Genomic DNA, 14,858 nt, shown 5'->3' with positions numbered 1-14,858 from the left:
CGTCTTCACGTCCGTCTCTTCCCACACCGGCCTTTTCCACTATTCCAGCACAGCATCGTACTGGTCGCTGATCGCCTTTTTCCTAACTTCGTCTTCGGGGTCGGGGGGTAGTTGGTCTTCCAGCGACGGCTGCGGGGCAAAGAGTTTCGCATTGGACACCTTGGGTTTCTCAAAGTGGCGTTCCGCGTCGAGTTCGACGAGAGTGGCGTCTGCGACGTCAAAGGCGGGGTAGGGGTCTGGGGATAGAATGGGCTTGGGGGCGGTTATGCGGAGACCCATCATCAAGGGGGTAGAACCCGACTTTTGGTCGAGGAGTTTACCTGTGTCTGCGCTGGGCAGGGATGGGTCGGTTTTTGATTGGTCTGGATGAAAGGTCAGCGTGTCTGGTTTCTCATGAAAGAGGAAGGCGTGATGACAGCTGAGGAAGATCAAAGGGTGACTTACACTGCGCCCACAGTCCCGTCGGCATAGCATTCCACACCATTTCCATCTGCCAATTCGTCTCGTCCTCGTTGACGCCATCCTGGGTATATTCGACAGTAAAGGTCGACGTCATCGGGTCGCTCAACAACATCGGCTTGCTATAAATGCTCGGCGGTGTTGTGACTGATCCATCGGGCTTCTTGAACTCGACGGGCGCCGTGGTCTTGTTCCCAGCGGAATCGATACTCGTCACGAGCTGGACATGACTAACGGGCATTTTACATTCGGCGACAAAGCAGAAGAGACCGCCTTTCACGAACCATGGTGCGTCTTTCGCCTTTTGAGGATTTTCGTTTGCGTTCAGGAGCCCCGAAGTGGCGACGAAGTTGTGACCCTCGTTTGGAGGGCGGGGGGCTTCCGCTTTCTCTTGGTCCGGAGTGAGACCAGATGCCTGGCGCAGACTTGCCGGAAGGACGAGTAGGTAGAATGAGTACAAGTCGACAACTTCTTGGGTGCCCTGTGCGGCGCCAAAGTCGATGCTGAAGGAAGCAACCCACAGATCCACATGGACTGTTCCTGCGAGAGGTGGGCCCCACAGGGTGAGGTCGGCGCCGATCTCGACAGAGATGTGGGTGTGGATGAAGAGGAAGTCAATGTTGAAACTGACGCCCACAGCAATGCTGACATGGCCGATGAAGTGGAATGGCTTGTAGTTGATCAAAAAGTCGGCAAAGGCGTCAAACCAAGCTTCGATGGGTCCGGCGGAGAAACTTGCGTGAAGACGTGCTCCTGCCATGCACACCTTGGGAGTCACGGCGAAATAAGCCTTGCCGGAAATGCTGAGATGAGCCCCCAAGCCCCAGCTGATGCCGAGTCGTGGCGGGTTGGGCCAGCCGGGTGGTACAACCATGGCCTCATGGTAGCCTCCCAGAGTGAAGACGAAGTCGCCTACTCGGTTCTTGTCGGCGTGGGGACCATCAAACCAGTACACGAGCGCCATGCCGCCAGTGAGATGGCAGTCGGGTGCCAGGATGTAGGATCCTGGGGCAAGCTGGGCCTCGACCTTGAGCAGACCGTAATCCGGGTCGACCGTCAGAGACATGCCGAGCTCAACATGTGCGAGTTTGACAGGTGACTTGGCAGAGGGAACATCTGCCACCGCAACGGCGAAGATGGCAAACTTGACCGACCCATTGCCGAACTGCACCAAGACAACAGCATCAATGGAGACCATCTGGAACGCGTCGACCTTGAGACCCGCCGCGGCCCAGTATGTCTTGTTCGCGGGCGAGAACCAGCCTCCCTGGCCCGGGTCCGTCAACGTCTTCAATGCATCGAGCGCACTATTGGCGTCTTTGAAACTGATGGGCGCCACTAGAGGGTACTTGACGACGTCTTCAATCGCTGGCATACGTGCCGACGAATTATACCCAAAGCCTCCGGTTAGGCCCGTGATGTCGGCGAAACCAAGCGACACCAGTGGACCGTCGAGCTTAGCAAAAACGAAGACGGATGTATAGGGCTCCTCTCCTTTTTTGCTTACTACGCCGTAGAAATCTGCCGCCATGAACTGGTAAGGGATGTAGCTGATAATGAGGCCGCCCGCGTAGTACCTGATACCATCGGTGTTGCCGCGACGGATAATTCCAGCGATGGTCAACGGGGGCTTATCAAAGGCTGCGGACAGACCATCGAGGTTGAAGCCGACCTTGACATCCTTAAGACTATCAAGCGTCTTGATTTCCAGGTCGATGCTAAATCCGAGCAAAGCGAATGCCAGCGGGCCTAGGTCGAAGTTGGCGTCCAAGATAACGCTCAGGGTCTGACCCTTGTACTTGAGACCGACGTTGCTGACTGACAGAGGACCGGATTTCTTCTTGAGAGGAGCATGAGCACTGGGATTGGTAGGACCTGATGTTTCCTCTCCTGCAGGTGATTTCGGCTTGTCGTCGGCGGCATCGGTATCTGACGGGGTGTTTCCGCTGCTGGCCGCATTGTCGTCGGCAGACTCTTCTACCTTCTTTCCTGAGCTCTTGAAGTCGTAGCCCAGAATGCAAGACTTCGCGCCAGAAGAATCGACAGAAATGATACCAAAGTACGACCCCGCGGCCAGCATCAGGTCGGCCGAGTCCTGCGTCTTGAACTTGTCCGCAACCAATATCTCATCAGCGCCCTTGAACGGCTCGATACTGTTTAGTTGTTCCAGGTCGCCACGTGTGAAGCCCGCCTGACGGGGCTCTGTCTTGGATTCCTTGGGTTGAGGAGGAACCTTGTCCTGCGTCCATATATAATACATATCATCCAGGGGCAACTTGAGGTCCCCAATGAAGTCGTCCACATGGATCGTCGGCAGTAGTGTCAGATCGGCAAGCGGCAAGCAGGAAGGGGTGCGTTTGTCCGTGGGTTGGCATCTTGAGTGACAGGTACAAATACAGGTATAGGTACAAATACTTGTTGTGAATATCACTTCTTCAGCCCCAGATGATAAATCCCATCCCTGCATAAGTCTTCACCTGGACTACTGATTTGTGGCGGCTTCGGGGCGAGCCGGCGGTCTCGGGGCGCGCCGAATCTTCGCCTCATTTGTCTTAATCACATTTTCCTGTCACAAATCATTGTTGTCGAGCAATAGCAGGAAATGGTGCTTGATGCGGGGTTGGAGGGTCTAGACTCAGGAATGGTCTACTGGCTCTGAGAAAATTTTGCTTTTATCCCCTGGTGTTTGGTGGCGTGCCTGAGAGTCGGGCTGGCTGAGGAGGTAGCCTTACTACATTTGGGAGAGGACAAGAACTGACTGTCGCAGAATCCTCCAGTTTTGCAGCCCAAGTCATATCCCACTTGTGACCGTCCCAATTTGATGAACCATACTAGATAGACCCCATTTACAACAACCCCGCTTCAGCCGGAGCTCTATCCTTTCAGTGGTACGAACTCCGTCTTGAGATCCTTTGAGCCAGCATCGGTGAGCATATCACCGAGTGCTTTGATAATGTCGTTCTGGCTCGTGGGCGATACTATCGCTGACAGGTCCCCCGAGACGATGTTCCACAGGTAAAACTTGCCGCCCGAGCTGAAAAGAAATTGGTCGCCTCCATCGTCCGGGTCCAGACGCATCAGGGGTGTGGGTGTATCCAGACCGCGGTCCTGCGCTGCTGCTTTGCCTCGCACCCCATCGGCCCAGTAATATTCCACGTTCATCAATTTGGCATCTGTAGTCCAGCCATCCGGCGCAGTGATGTTCTGAGACAGATCGGATACGTCAACAAAAAGAAACACCCTCAAACTGAGCACTTAGGGAAACTGGAAAGGATCCTTACAGACGACATTGTGGGACGATCGAAAGCAGTTCGGGAAGCTGAGCGTATGTAATTCAATAGATCGAAATTGGCACAGGCGCGACTTCGTTTCAATAAAGGTTTGACGCGAGGGCCTGGCCAGTTACCCGCAACGGGCCCCGTTGGAGTACTTATACTACCACGAAATCGGTGGAGGCCTCCTTGGAGCGCCATTGTTATAGTCTCCTGCTTTCAGGTATCTAATTCTCTTGAGAATAGCCGATTAAAGACCAACACACCTCCTTTCTCCTTCGTTCCCTTCCTTCGTTCCCTTTAAACGGGAAACTGCTCCGAGTGTTTTCGCTCATCCAATTTTGATTAGTCACTCTTTTCAGGTCCAAACAACAAGCCATGGACCGAAATAACCAAGAGAAAGTGCTAGTCCTGCCCCTCGTTGTGGGTGGCGAGCCTCTCAACCCATTGGAGAGCTTCAATTTCGACCGCGACAAAGTCAGTACAATTCCAGCCATGGCTAAATTTCCACACCAACAACTTTAAGTAAAGTTAAACTCAAAGCTACTGTATTTGGCTGATTACGACGGTGGTGTTTAGATATTCGCCTGGATCGATGACGTCGTCGCTAGGGCTGAGGCACCACCCGACAAAACGAACCCTCCCGTCCAAATCGATTCAGATACAATCTATTATATGGCAAGATTTATTCATGACATTGCGTAGGTTGTTAAAGCCTTTCTCTTAGCGTGACAATTTTCTTTTACAAGATCTATCGAGGGTCGCTCAGAATCTTCAGACTTTCACCCTGCTAACCCGGTTTTTATCCTAGTCTTGAGGGTAAACATTACAAAGGCGAACTTAGAAGTTTCGGCCCAGCGCACCACTTCTTCCGTTGCCTAGAAAAGGGGACCAAGACGAAAACATTCAAAAGCCTCGACTGGGATTGGAAAGAGCTTCAGTTTCGCAACCTATACGATATCTTGGGCGCGTTTCTCATGGTAGTCGGCCAAATCCAAGACCGCTCGACAAAGCGCAACTTCTTTCTCCCCCTGACGGCCATGTATGCCAAGTGGTGCTCTGTTCTGGGTGGCCATCCGGACGAGGTGAAACCTGACAAGCTTGAACGCCCTGGGAGGTGGCCAACCATGTTTCAATGTACCTGGTTGACCTCCAGCGTTATTACCAAAGGTCCTTTCCACTTCCGCTTCTGTCTAGGTGCATCCTTTAAAGGTTGCGATTTTACGAATGCTGTGCCAGGCATCGGAATAGAATAGAAAGATAGGCTGCGGGATGCGCGTCTAGACATGCTCCGTGCTGCGCACGCATTCGATGCAAAATTTGATACGGACGGTAAGCTACTGAAAGATCCGAAAGCCACCGCCAACATTCGCTGGGGGAACTGCGCAGAAGCCTACCCGTTCGCTGCAATCTTCAGGTACGTGTAGTTTCTATTGTATCGCCCTGCTTTCGATATCCCCATGACGGCGCGCGTAGTATTTTACTAATAGACGCATGACAGAGAGACCGACGATTAGAAGGGTGTGAATGGGTTAGCTCTTACCAGAGATTTCTTCCCCGAGTGCAAGACTTATGATGTCAAGGAAGTAGAAAAGTTTCTGTTCGCACCCTGCCTTAACTGCCAATATATGCTCAAGAAACGTTGGGCAGTTAACAGATACGAAACTTTGGCCGTTAACTGGAATCCAAAGAACAATATGACATAGCATTGATTTGTAACTGTCACAAATGCCCTGGACTGATAGACCATAGTCAGAAGTATACACATTTAATCGCTTAATCTATTAGTATGTGGTGCTAGTTACAGTATGGAACAATGATACAACTTGTCTTCTCTAGCCGTTATGTTTCAAGTTTGGAAACGCCCAATAGTCAGCCCATGGGAGCTTTCCTCAAATGCGGCTCCTGTACCAGGTCCGCGGCAAATTGATGCAATACCAGGTGAGAATATCATCAATGCCAATTGCCCTCATCCCTGAGCCACATTTATTGCATGTTATGGCCAAAACCAAGACTTCTGCGTCATGAACCGACCTCAATCTGGTGGTTGGGGAACTGCTGGTCTGTTCATCTGATTTCGTGTCGAGTTGGAACAATGTATCTACCTGAAATGTGCGTGCTAGGCTAAGGCAGTACTGTCTATAGTGGGTAATCAACAGCTATACTGGTATTACTGGCTAGTCAGAATGAATACATCCTTGTTGATTTGTGGCGTTCTAGGCCAAGCTGAATATGCACGGCCTGTCATACATTCTGCACGATGCAACACTAACCGAGCAGTCTTCGGGCAGGCATGTGATACACCAGCGTAGCCTCTTTTCTGCAAGTTTGGCGCTGCGTCCAGACTGCGTCTTTGTAGTTGGAGTGGTCCTGGTTTCGGTGAAACAGGCTTTGTCCAGAGTCGCCACTGCCTCAGAACGATATTTGCAAGTGCTGCATCGCATTGGTGTCTTTCTCGACACGCTGAGCCCCTGCTGCCTTTCTCAATTCGCGCCATTTTTCCTGGCATCCGTGCTAGTCTGAGACATCTTGGCCATTTTCTCACTTTCGGTCAGCATAGGTAACTGTAGCTCCATTGCTCGGAAAGGCCTAGTCTGACTTCGCTGTTGCTGGCACAAGCTGCACCTTCAGCTCCTTTGCCTCAGCACCGTGAAGATTTGATCTAGTGATTTAGTCACTGCGTCTTGAATTGTTGGGGAGAAAATGGCGGTGACTTCTCAGGAGATGATATCCCACAGGTAAAGTTTGCTACCCGAACAGAAAGATGCTGGTTGCCAGTCCGGTCCGGATGCTGCGGCATCAGCGGGATCGGGCTGGCGGTTCCATGGTCCCACGCCAATTCGTTACCTGTGACATTGGGCTGGCCCCAGTAGTAGCTCACGCCCATGGTTTCAGGGTCAGTCGTCAGCCAGTCGGGGGCTGCGACGCTTTGGGCCGGCTCCTGCTGGTGCGCGTTTGCATCCTCAGGGATTTTTGCCATGTAACAAACATATCAAACGTGTCATAAATATCCGAACTTACTGACATATAAAATATCTATGAAGGCTGCCTGCGTGATGCCTGGCTTGAGAAGCGGGCAGTGTATTATGATGAGAAAGGTCTCATGGATACCAGTTGCGTTTGGGGCCCCGTATGACAGCTGTCCCATTGGCTTTCAATTACCGTCAAGGTACTAAGCTTGAGAAATATAACGGCAGACTGATAGTGGAGGCCAAAGATTTCGACACTTCAATGAGGAGTTGATCACCGTGAAGAGTGATGGCACGAGCGCAAGAAATTATACTGCGTACTTGTCCGTACCTGGAGTCTGCCACACGGTGGTGCCCTATAAAGGTATGTGAGATGAATAGACCCATGTAACTGCGGATAGGGATGAGTAATTGATCGCATTTATGTGGTATCTCTGTATAAACTCAGCGTTCACGAACCTTGGTTCAGATACGCGCAGTGCTATTTCTCTATAGATATGATCGGATGTCACAACTGAGCGCACTGGTATAATAGACTCTTTGGCTCTTTTCATGTGTGATATATGGTTAGGGGCCAGGCAACATGCAACATTGCCAATTTGATGCCATCTTCTAGATGAGAATCACAGGACGTGACATGCGAAGGGATTTTCATCCATCTACAGTGTTGTTTATAGTGAGGAGTCCGGTTTTATTTTGAGATGGAATGACTTGATCAGACTTTTGTGTGAAGAAATCGTTGTAGTGATACTCTGCTGTAACCCTTATTATCTTGAACGAGAGTGGTGATTTATTTGCATTTTCGTCAAGGGCGGATTATATTCTGCAACGACGTGATCGATCTAATCAAAGCTCATTAGAATAATAGGCCCAGGATACAACTCGAGAAGATCATAGTGTCGTTGGGTCAGGCGATCTATATCCAGCTGCAGACCATACCGAGCCGGCTACATGGGCGTATACGCACCAGTGCTGTCTCCTGCGGTGAATCTTGTGTTGAGAGGGCTCGCAATGTTCTAATCAGACGGCCCAGGAAGATCTTCATTCTCAAAGACGAAGATCGCATGATATCTTGTTGCTTCAAAAAGATCAGCATGTACCTGGTTGCGGTATGGGAGGAGATTAGAACATGCGGCCGCCTACAGATGCTCCAATCGGCTGTAATTGCATCGATGGACGGCTATATCATTGCCCTTTTCGGTATGCCTAGATCATGTTGTTACGTCAGAACTTTGCACAAGACATACGAACCCGATGCAGAGTAGCAAAATGCCTAATGTCAACGTTGTCAACCCATCTTGGCTCGATAGGCCCAGTTTCTTCATACCCCTCTAGAATCGGGATGTTCCCCATTGCTTTCCCCGTGGGGTCACACGTATCAGCCAGCTGATACTGGGTAAAGATCGAGTCTTAAGTGTCTCTATTCTGGTCCGTACAGTCTTCAAGGTGCAGCACCCCTAAGTCATGAATGCCCCAACATAGGTATAGTGCAGGCTGCCGATGCAAAGGCAAGACCTGTGGCAATACTTTGGTTCCTTGGGGTTTTGGCAGATCTCCCCTCGTCATTCCTGATAAGCTCTAGTCCCCAATGCTGCTTTCGTAGAATCTGTGCTTCGCAATAAGAGGTAGCCCGGCTCTTGGTTACGTGTGTAAGCCAGGTTGAACGGAAATATCTTGCATTTAATGACCTCTGAAGATAAGAGAATATAAAATGTCAACTCAATATAGCCCATAATCGCTCCCACCCATACTGTACCTGAATGATTCCTGGTCTCCTTTGGCTTCTGCTGAATGTATGGTTGCTCCAAGCGTTATTATGCTTTATCACAACACCGCACCACCCTCGTCCTCAGAACTATCATCGTCATTATCCGACTCAATACTTACAACATTGGTAGCGTCAACGGTAGTGCCTCCGGTGGCGTTGGTGGTAGGGCCAACAGTTCCAGTTACGGAACTGCCCGTGGCAACAACGTCCGTGGTCACTGGATCTTCATTATCAGAAGGCCCCCATGGCCCAGGTTCCGTATGTTCGTTTGAGGTGGTGTCAAGGACATCGGCGTTGTGAAGCGAATGCACGCTGTTGCTACTAATGCTGTGTACCGTATCAGAAGAGTCCGACTCATTGCCCTCGGCGTCGGGCTGAGGAGGACCTAAGGTAATATGAGAGACAGGTCGCCAGAGTACAGTTCTCATAGGGGTAGACTCACCAATATGAAGATTTCCCATTTGATCCTCAAGAGGCTTGTCGGAGAAGATCGAGGGGGTAATGCCCGTGGTCGAATCTGGGTGGAACCCCATGTCCGTCACCTTCCTCTCGATCTGGTTCAGGGCCTCCTTGCGGATCGTCTCCACCATGTGGTTGAGAATATCCCGCTGGTGCGGGTATCGCAACGCGTCGCGGTCGCCGTCCGGGATCAAGGGCGGACTCCAGTTGAGCCAGATCTTCTGGTGCGAGCGAGGCTCCTCGGGGACGGCCGGGTGGGCTTGGAAGTAGAGGTGGCAGCAGTAGCACGCGGGCTTGCTGCAAGCGATGCTCCGGTCGTTGAAGGCGAATCGCAGGCCGTTCTCGTAGAAGTGTTCGAGGACCTGGACCTCGCAGTGTACGCTCGGGCAAAAGTCCTCTTTGGCATAAGTGGCGCGGATCTTGTCACCGATCCGAAGTTTCTGGTCCATGAACGCCATTGCTTCTTGGTACATCTTCATCTTGGGTTTGTCAGAGCCACCCATGCGATTCATTATCGAGGACGGCGTGACTTTGCCGTTGGGGGCTGGAGGTGGAACGCTGTCAGGAGTAGCAACCCTCCTAACCGTGGAGACTCCTTCGTCAAAGATGTTCTGATGCCTCCTGGCGTCCAATATGACCATTTTGGGCGCTCTTACGTGACTGGCAAGACGGCCCAGGAAGTGTCTCAATCCGACATATGTCCTTACCAGCGTGCTCTGGTGCGACTCGTCGTCGGCAGGACGGCCTCGGATGGTAATCAGTCTCATGTTGTCCGACTTCCTCTGGTCATAAGCGAGATGGCATACGTCAATAGGGGTCTGGCCATGAAACCCCAGTAGCCAGTCCGCAAGGGCTTGGTCTGGTGCTCAATTCAGAATCAGCGCATGCATAGTATGAAGAGGTGTGTGATTCAAACACTAACCGGAATCTGATCTTGGGTATGCCAGGCTGCTAATCGCGGCAGCAATAGAGTTCTCCAGGAAGCGTTGCTCTTTCTTGATCCGAGCTGTTGCGAAGTCAATGCATTGTTCAACGAATTGTACTTCGGTGAACTCAGGCGCGTCCCTTATGACACGGCGTATATTCACAATGCTGGATTCAAGAAAAGGTTGCATCTTGGCAAGCTTGGATGCGCCATTGGAAGCGATCCAGAAGACGTAGCCAGTATCCAGCCCTTCCAGACCCAAGGCAGCAGTAGTTGAACCGCCTTTTTCATAGTCGCAGAGATAGGCCAGGTTCTCCAGGAGTCGCCGACGAGACTGATCCGACGGGTCGGCCGACCTTGGGACAACAGTGTGTTTGCCCCTGGTCTGGCCGAGCACATGAAGCACCCGGAGTGGCTCATAGAATCTTCTGATCAACTTTGGGTACCCCATTCTGATGGTGGAGGGCCCCTTTTCCTTGGCGAGCAGGCGAGTTAAACTGGTGGGGGCCGTCGATCAGCCGCTGTCTCCTGGTGGTAGTAAGGCCAAGTTAAGGGAGTCATCCACTAGCGGGGTGGTCAACGTTGGAGCAAGGGCTGGGGCGGGAATCAATCGAGTGCCCGAACAATTGACAGGCTGCGATACTTGTAGTTGAAGTCTGTTCGAGGGGTAGGAAATACTTGCATTATCTCATCTTCTCAACGATGTCTCGAACATGTAGCAGTCCGCCTTACGATGGAAAGAAAATTGAAACGGTTTATGTCAGCTATTTCCCATGTCACTTCCCCCATTCCCGCTGCCAATCAAACTTGCAGCTTGTCGTACGAGTTGGAGTCGGCACAGCCCGCGACCCGAACCAACGACCCGCAGCCCAACAGTCAGCCTGAACACCCCAAACTCGGTCTGCATGGGCCTGACCAGTGGCCCGTCCAGAAGTGGAAAAACAGGGACATAAATTCTTTGAGCTTCCATTCCCAGCGTCACAGTCAGCCTGCTTCCGCGTGCCGCAGACGGCGGTGTGGGTGGAGAACTCCCGACGAATGAGCCGATGCCAAGACCTCGCCGGCCTCCGGCGTCGTTAGCTTCTTATGGGGTTTCCGGCGGGCAAGACTCGGATGCGACACCGCCATCACCGGAATCGATGTACCAAATGGTGCTGCATTGTGAGAGATACTGGTTGGTCTGATGCGTCGCAGGACTCCCGCAGTCGCCGGCTGTGTAGATGCTGCTTTGCGCCCGACGCCTGGCCTCACTTACGTTATCGGGGCAAGAAAGCAGTTGCGATGTGGAAATGAAGAGAAGTGCAGGGAATGATGTGGTCTCCTTGAGACTTATGTCAGCTTCCCGGTGTGAAAGTAGAACTTCATCGCTGGCTGGTGGGCTAGAAGGGGTAGTTCAAATATGCCAGCGTTTGTCGCCTACTTTTCTGGTCAGGAGCGTCCTCAGTAGCAGCATTCTCGTCACTTAGGGCAATCTCAAAGTTAGCAAAACAAGATAGACCATTGAGCGCGCTTCATGTCATGGGGTACTACGACGACTACAATGACTACGATGGGTCCGGGGACACGGGTGGTGATGGCTGGGGAGATGGCGACGGTATGGATCAGGGTGGGTATGGGATCATCCCCGATGAGGTCGCGACTAACCCAGCGTATGGCGACGTTGGCATCGATCCCAACCTCACCATGTTACCTGATTCAGGCATGTCGTACCCACATGCCAGCAGCAGCAGCAGTTACGGCGTTGCGCAGAATGGTGTGGCCCCTCAATAGAGCGAGCCAGATACACAGGGTTGGAGCTCCTCTGGGGCACATATACCGGGGGCGTCAGCCTACGATCCGCAACCATCAACCTCATATTCTGCGACACCTGCCGTTCCTTCCCCCCAGCCGATGGTTTCCTACGAGCAGCAACCCTCCCACGAGAGTTCCGGCGAAGCAGGGCGTTACCGATTCTACGAAACGCCTATGCCGTCCCTGGACGACTACCAGAAAGACCACCGCGGGGAGTATCGCTGCGACCGCGTCCACAAGGGAAAACAATGCGAGAAGTCGTACAAGCGGAGAGCCGACCTCCAGTAAGTCCCCATAGTCCCTCATTCGGATGCATGCCACTAACCGCAGGTAAAGAAAACATCTCAAGACGCACGACAAGCCTGTCTACTGCCCCTTCTCCAACGACCCCAATTACCCTTGCCGCAAACCGCGTGCAGCAGAACAGCGGGACATGGAGCGCCATGTAGTTTCTCACCATCCCGAATGGGCTAGACAGCACGGGTTTGAAGCTGGGGAATTCGAGTGTGGGTGTGGGGAGACCTTCACTCGGGAGGACAATTTCAAGCGACACCAGAGGAAATGCAAGGACTGAAAAGGATATTGTGGTTGGTACTGTATGGGGAAGGGACTCCGACTTGGTGTAAGAGAACACACAAGGGTACGTTACCATTGGGAGATTGCCAGTCTGTTTCTTTGAAGCCACTCGTTTGCTTGTACTTCGGGAACCTAGGATACGGAGCGTTACGCTCACACCCCCCTCCATCTTTTTCGATCTTGTTTCTTAGTTATTCACTACCGTTACTGTCTCCTAAGATTTTTCTCCATAAGACTTGGGCCGGTAACAAGGACGTTGAGTTTGGTGACTTAAGGGTACATCCCAGCGACGCAACCCCTTCTTGCATCAGACAGTCCACCGACCATTTATGAATCGACATGTGCTTACTAGGTTGCCATGTACTTGCTCTTAATGCAAGAAATTAAAGTCGTCAGGACTTTTGCAGGCTGATGATCGCGAGATCTCCATTGCGTCCAGACTTCTCACTTTGGGGGTATGCACACTCGTCGTTTTCAAGGTAATACGGCAACAAACCACAGCACTTGCCGATTGCGAAGCTCGTTTAAGACCGTAATGTTTTACCATTCTTTCTTCTTAGTCTCGGCGGATATGATGACAATCGCCAGATACGTTTTGATTCAGGAGCAGAAAGGAGCATGCATGATATGCGCCAAAAAGTCACGTGCTGACTCGACGATACCAATGAGGACTACAAACACAGACCGGGTAAATTGGAGGTCTCAATAGGTTGGGGTCCGAGGCAGCTGCAAACAGGCAGTCATGCATGGCCGCGACCCAGCCAAATCTTGGGTTGCTCTGGGCTGACCTGTCAGCCCAGCTGCATGCTCCAACGCCGGTCTTGGCAGCCAATCACAAGCATTGTGGTCTCCTTTAGTGGTAGGCCCCTATCAAAGCCCACGAGCGACTCGCGGCTACGAGGTTTTCCTCCTGTTGATTCCCTCTGGATCGGTTCTTTTGCGTTCCATGACCCTTGACAGGGTGACAGCCACCATGCCGATCTTCTCACTTCGACCGGAGGGCCCCCCACAGCCCGAGGCGGGAGGCCCACCGTCATCATGCAAGCTGTCCCTCAGATGTGTGCGCGCCCTCGGGCTGATGGTATGCTACAAGACTCGTGTCTTTTTGAAGTACCAAGGTTCTCGAGTACTTGTATTTCAAAGGGGCCCACCACCTTAGCCTCAGCATCCTTTATCCTTTTTCTTTCTCTTTTCTCCAGCCAGCTAGCCAGCTTACTTACCCTCCTGCAAGCTCCAGTCCCCGTCCTCCTGCAGTCATACCGGCCACACGGCGCTTCATCCCAAGTGATAGTTCGCTAAAGGGTCCCTGTCTTGTATATATCCAGCATCATTGATGCAAGGTGTTGCCCCGTTGTGTCTCCACGTCGCTTACTCCCTTTCTGCGTAGCTTTTCCCTCGGGTAGGCGATTGCACCGCTAAACAAGCCTTCGCACCAAGGCCTGAACACCATCAGATCACGAATCGCGACGGCACACATCTTTCCGTGCCACATCTGCCCGTCATGCACAGCAGAAACAGGGCCCAAGGGTGGGGCCAGAGTCCCGAGCCCTTCTTCGACTCCTCCGAGGACGAATACGATGGCACCCATGGCATTGACCAAGCTATCGACCCAGCTGTCTATTGGGCTCCCAATGAAACACCCAGCGAGGACTCCAACCAGTACATTGATCCGTCTATGCTCGGTAACCCAAACGGCAGCAGCCTCTCCGCCGAATATGCAGATGGCGATTTCGATTTCGAACTCATTCAGGACGACTCCGAGACCAACTCCACTTTGTAGAGCGGTTTTGAAGATGTGGCCAATATATCAGATCTGTGTCCCTCGCCAGATTTGCCATTCGATGCCACTTACTCGGTTAACTCTGACATTTCGATATCTTCTAACGATTCCCCGGCCAGTTTCTCATTCGAAATGGCCTCACCACCACAGTCTTTACTACCAGATTCACCCCCCGCGATTTCTTCCGTCCCGGTTTCCTCTCCATCCTCTCCATCCCTTTCCAGCGAGCACTCGGCACCATCATCAGACAAGAAGCCCGGCAATAACAGCAGCAAAAACAGGGAAAAGAAGTACAAGGAGCTCGACCACATACTTACGACAGACGAATCCATGCGCCTTCCCTCCGGCAAATATCGGTGCCCCTGGATTGAGGAAGGGGAGGCCTGCTCACACGAGGAGGATATCCCCAGGGACCTAAAGTATGTGATATCTCCATCCTCACTGCAGCCGCCAGCCATGATGTTTAACGCTTGAAAGTAAGCACCTGAGAAAACACCAGAGGCCGGTCCTCTGCCCCCGTCGAGAGGACGCGCAGGCCCCATGCATGGTGCGGGTGCCTCAGCAGCGCGACATGGATCGCCACGTCCGCAGCCACCACACCAGCCGAAAGGGGGTGGACAGCAAGTACAAGTGCCGGGTGTGCAAGAAGGGGTTTGCGCGGAAGGACCACTTGAAGAGGCATGTTGACAACGACATCTGCGGGAAGTAAAGACTGTGGCTAGGGGGGGGAGGGTGTGAATCAAAGGTACCTAACGACTGACATGACCCTGTTCGCTATGTTACTGTGTGGAAGGGTGGATCTAGCGAGTTGCCCAGGGAGGATGCAAAAAGGGGGCCTGGTTGCTGCTGCATGTACTTT

At 52.2% G+C, this 14,858-nt stretch overlaps 7 protein-coding genes across 7 annotated transcripts; 3 read left to right on the top strand and 4 right to left on the bottom strand.

Annotated features, from left to right (window-relative positions):
- Positions 1-39: 39 nt before the first annotated feature.
- On the bottom strand, positions 40-2,719 carry PG985_001488 (uncharacterized protein; the record flags this gene model as incomplete). The annotated part of the gene is made up of 2 exons (XM_066821257.1): positions 40-362; positions 445-2,719. 2 exons carry the CDS (start codon positions 2,717-2,719, stop codon positions 40-42), a joined length of 2,598 nt encoding a protein of 865 aa, XP_066692136.1.
- A 614-nt stretch (positions 2,720-3,333) lies between these two features.
- PG985_001487 (uncharacterized protein) lies at positions 3,334-3,621 on the bottom strand (the record flags this gene model as incomplete). The annotated part of the gene is made up of 1 exon (XM_066821256.1): positions 3,334-3,621. One exon carries the CDS (start codon positions 3,619-3,621, stop codon positions 3,334-3,336), a length of 288 nt encoding a protein of 95 aa, XP_066692135.1.
- A 4,903-nt stretch (positions 3,622-8,524) lies between these two features.
- Positions 8,525-10,303, bottom strand: PG985_001486 (uncharacterized protein; the record flags this gene model as incomplete). Its single annotated transcript, XM_066821255.1, has 2 exons — positions 8,525-9,786; positions 9,850-10,303. The coding sequence occupies 2 exons, from the start codon at positions 10,301-10,303 to the stop codon at positions 8,525-8,527; spliced, it is 1,716 nt and encodes a 571-aa protein (XP_066692134.1).
- Positions 10,304-11,370: 1,067 nt separating this feature from the next.
- PG985_001485 (uncharacterized protein) lies at positions 11,371-11,622 on the top strand (the record flags this gene model as incomplete). Its single annotated transcript, XM_066821254.1, has 1 exon — positions 11,371-11,622. One exon carries the CDS (start codon positions 11,371-11,373, stop codon positions 11,620-11,622), a length of 252 nt encoding a protein of 83 aa, XP_066692133.1.
- A 120-nt stretch (positions 11,623-11,742) lies between these two features.
- On the top strand, positions 11,743-12,217 carry PG985_001484 (uncharacterized protein; the record flags this gene model as incomplete). The annotated part of the gene is made up of 2 exons (XM_066821253.1): positions 11,743-11,927; positions 11,980-12,217. The coding sequence occupies 2 exons, from the start codon at positions 11,743-11,745 to the stop codon at positions 12,215-12,217; spliced, it is 423 nt and encodes a 140-aa protein (XP_066692132.1).
- Positions 12,218-13,113: 896 nt separating this feature from the next.
- PG985_001483 (uncharacterized protein) lies at positions 13,114-14,088 on the bottom strand (the record flags this gene model as incomplete). The annotated part of the gene is made up of 4 exons (XM_066821252.1): positions 13,114-13,264; positions 13,440-13,525; positions 13,592-13,991; positions 14,072-14,088. The coding sequence occupies 4 exons, from the start codon at positions 14,086-14,088 to the stop codon at positions 13,114-13,116; spliced, it is 654 nt and encodes a 217-aa protein (XP_066692131.1).
- A 43-nt stretch (positions 14,089-14,131) lies between these two features.
- PG985_001482 (epithelial zinc-finger EZF protein) lies at positions 14,132-14,708 on the top strand (the record flags this gene model as incomplete). The annotated part of the gene is made up of 2 exons (XM_066821251.1): positions 14,132-14,418; positions 14,477-14,708. The coding sequence occupies 2 exons, from the start codon at positions 14,132-14,134 to the stop codon at positions 14,706-14,708; spliced, it is 519 nt and encodes a 172-aa protein (XP_066692130.1).
- Between the last annotated feature and the right edge of the window lie 150 nt (positions 14,709-14,858).

This window comes from Apiospora marii (genome assembly GCF_038362585.1).
Source record: "Apiospora marii strain CBS 49790 chromosome Unknown utg000001l_segment0_segment0, whole genome shotgun sequence".
In the NCBI taxonomy this organism is placed as follows: domain Eukaryota; kingdom Fungi; phylum Ascomycota; class Sordariomycetes; order Amphisphaeriales; family Apiosporaceae; genus Apiospora; species Apiospora marii.
The sequence above is the reverse complement of the archived record's forward strand: the minus strand, read 5'-3'. Positions and strand labels throughout refer to the sequence as shown.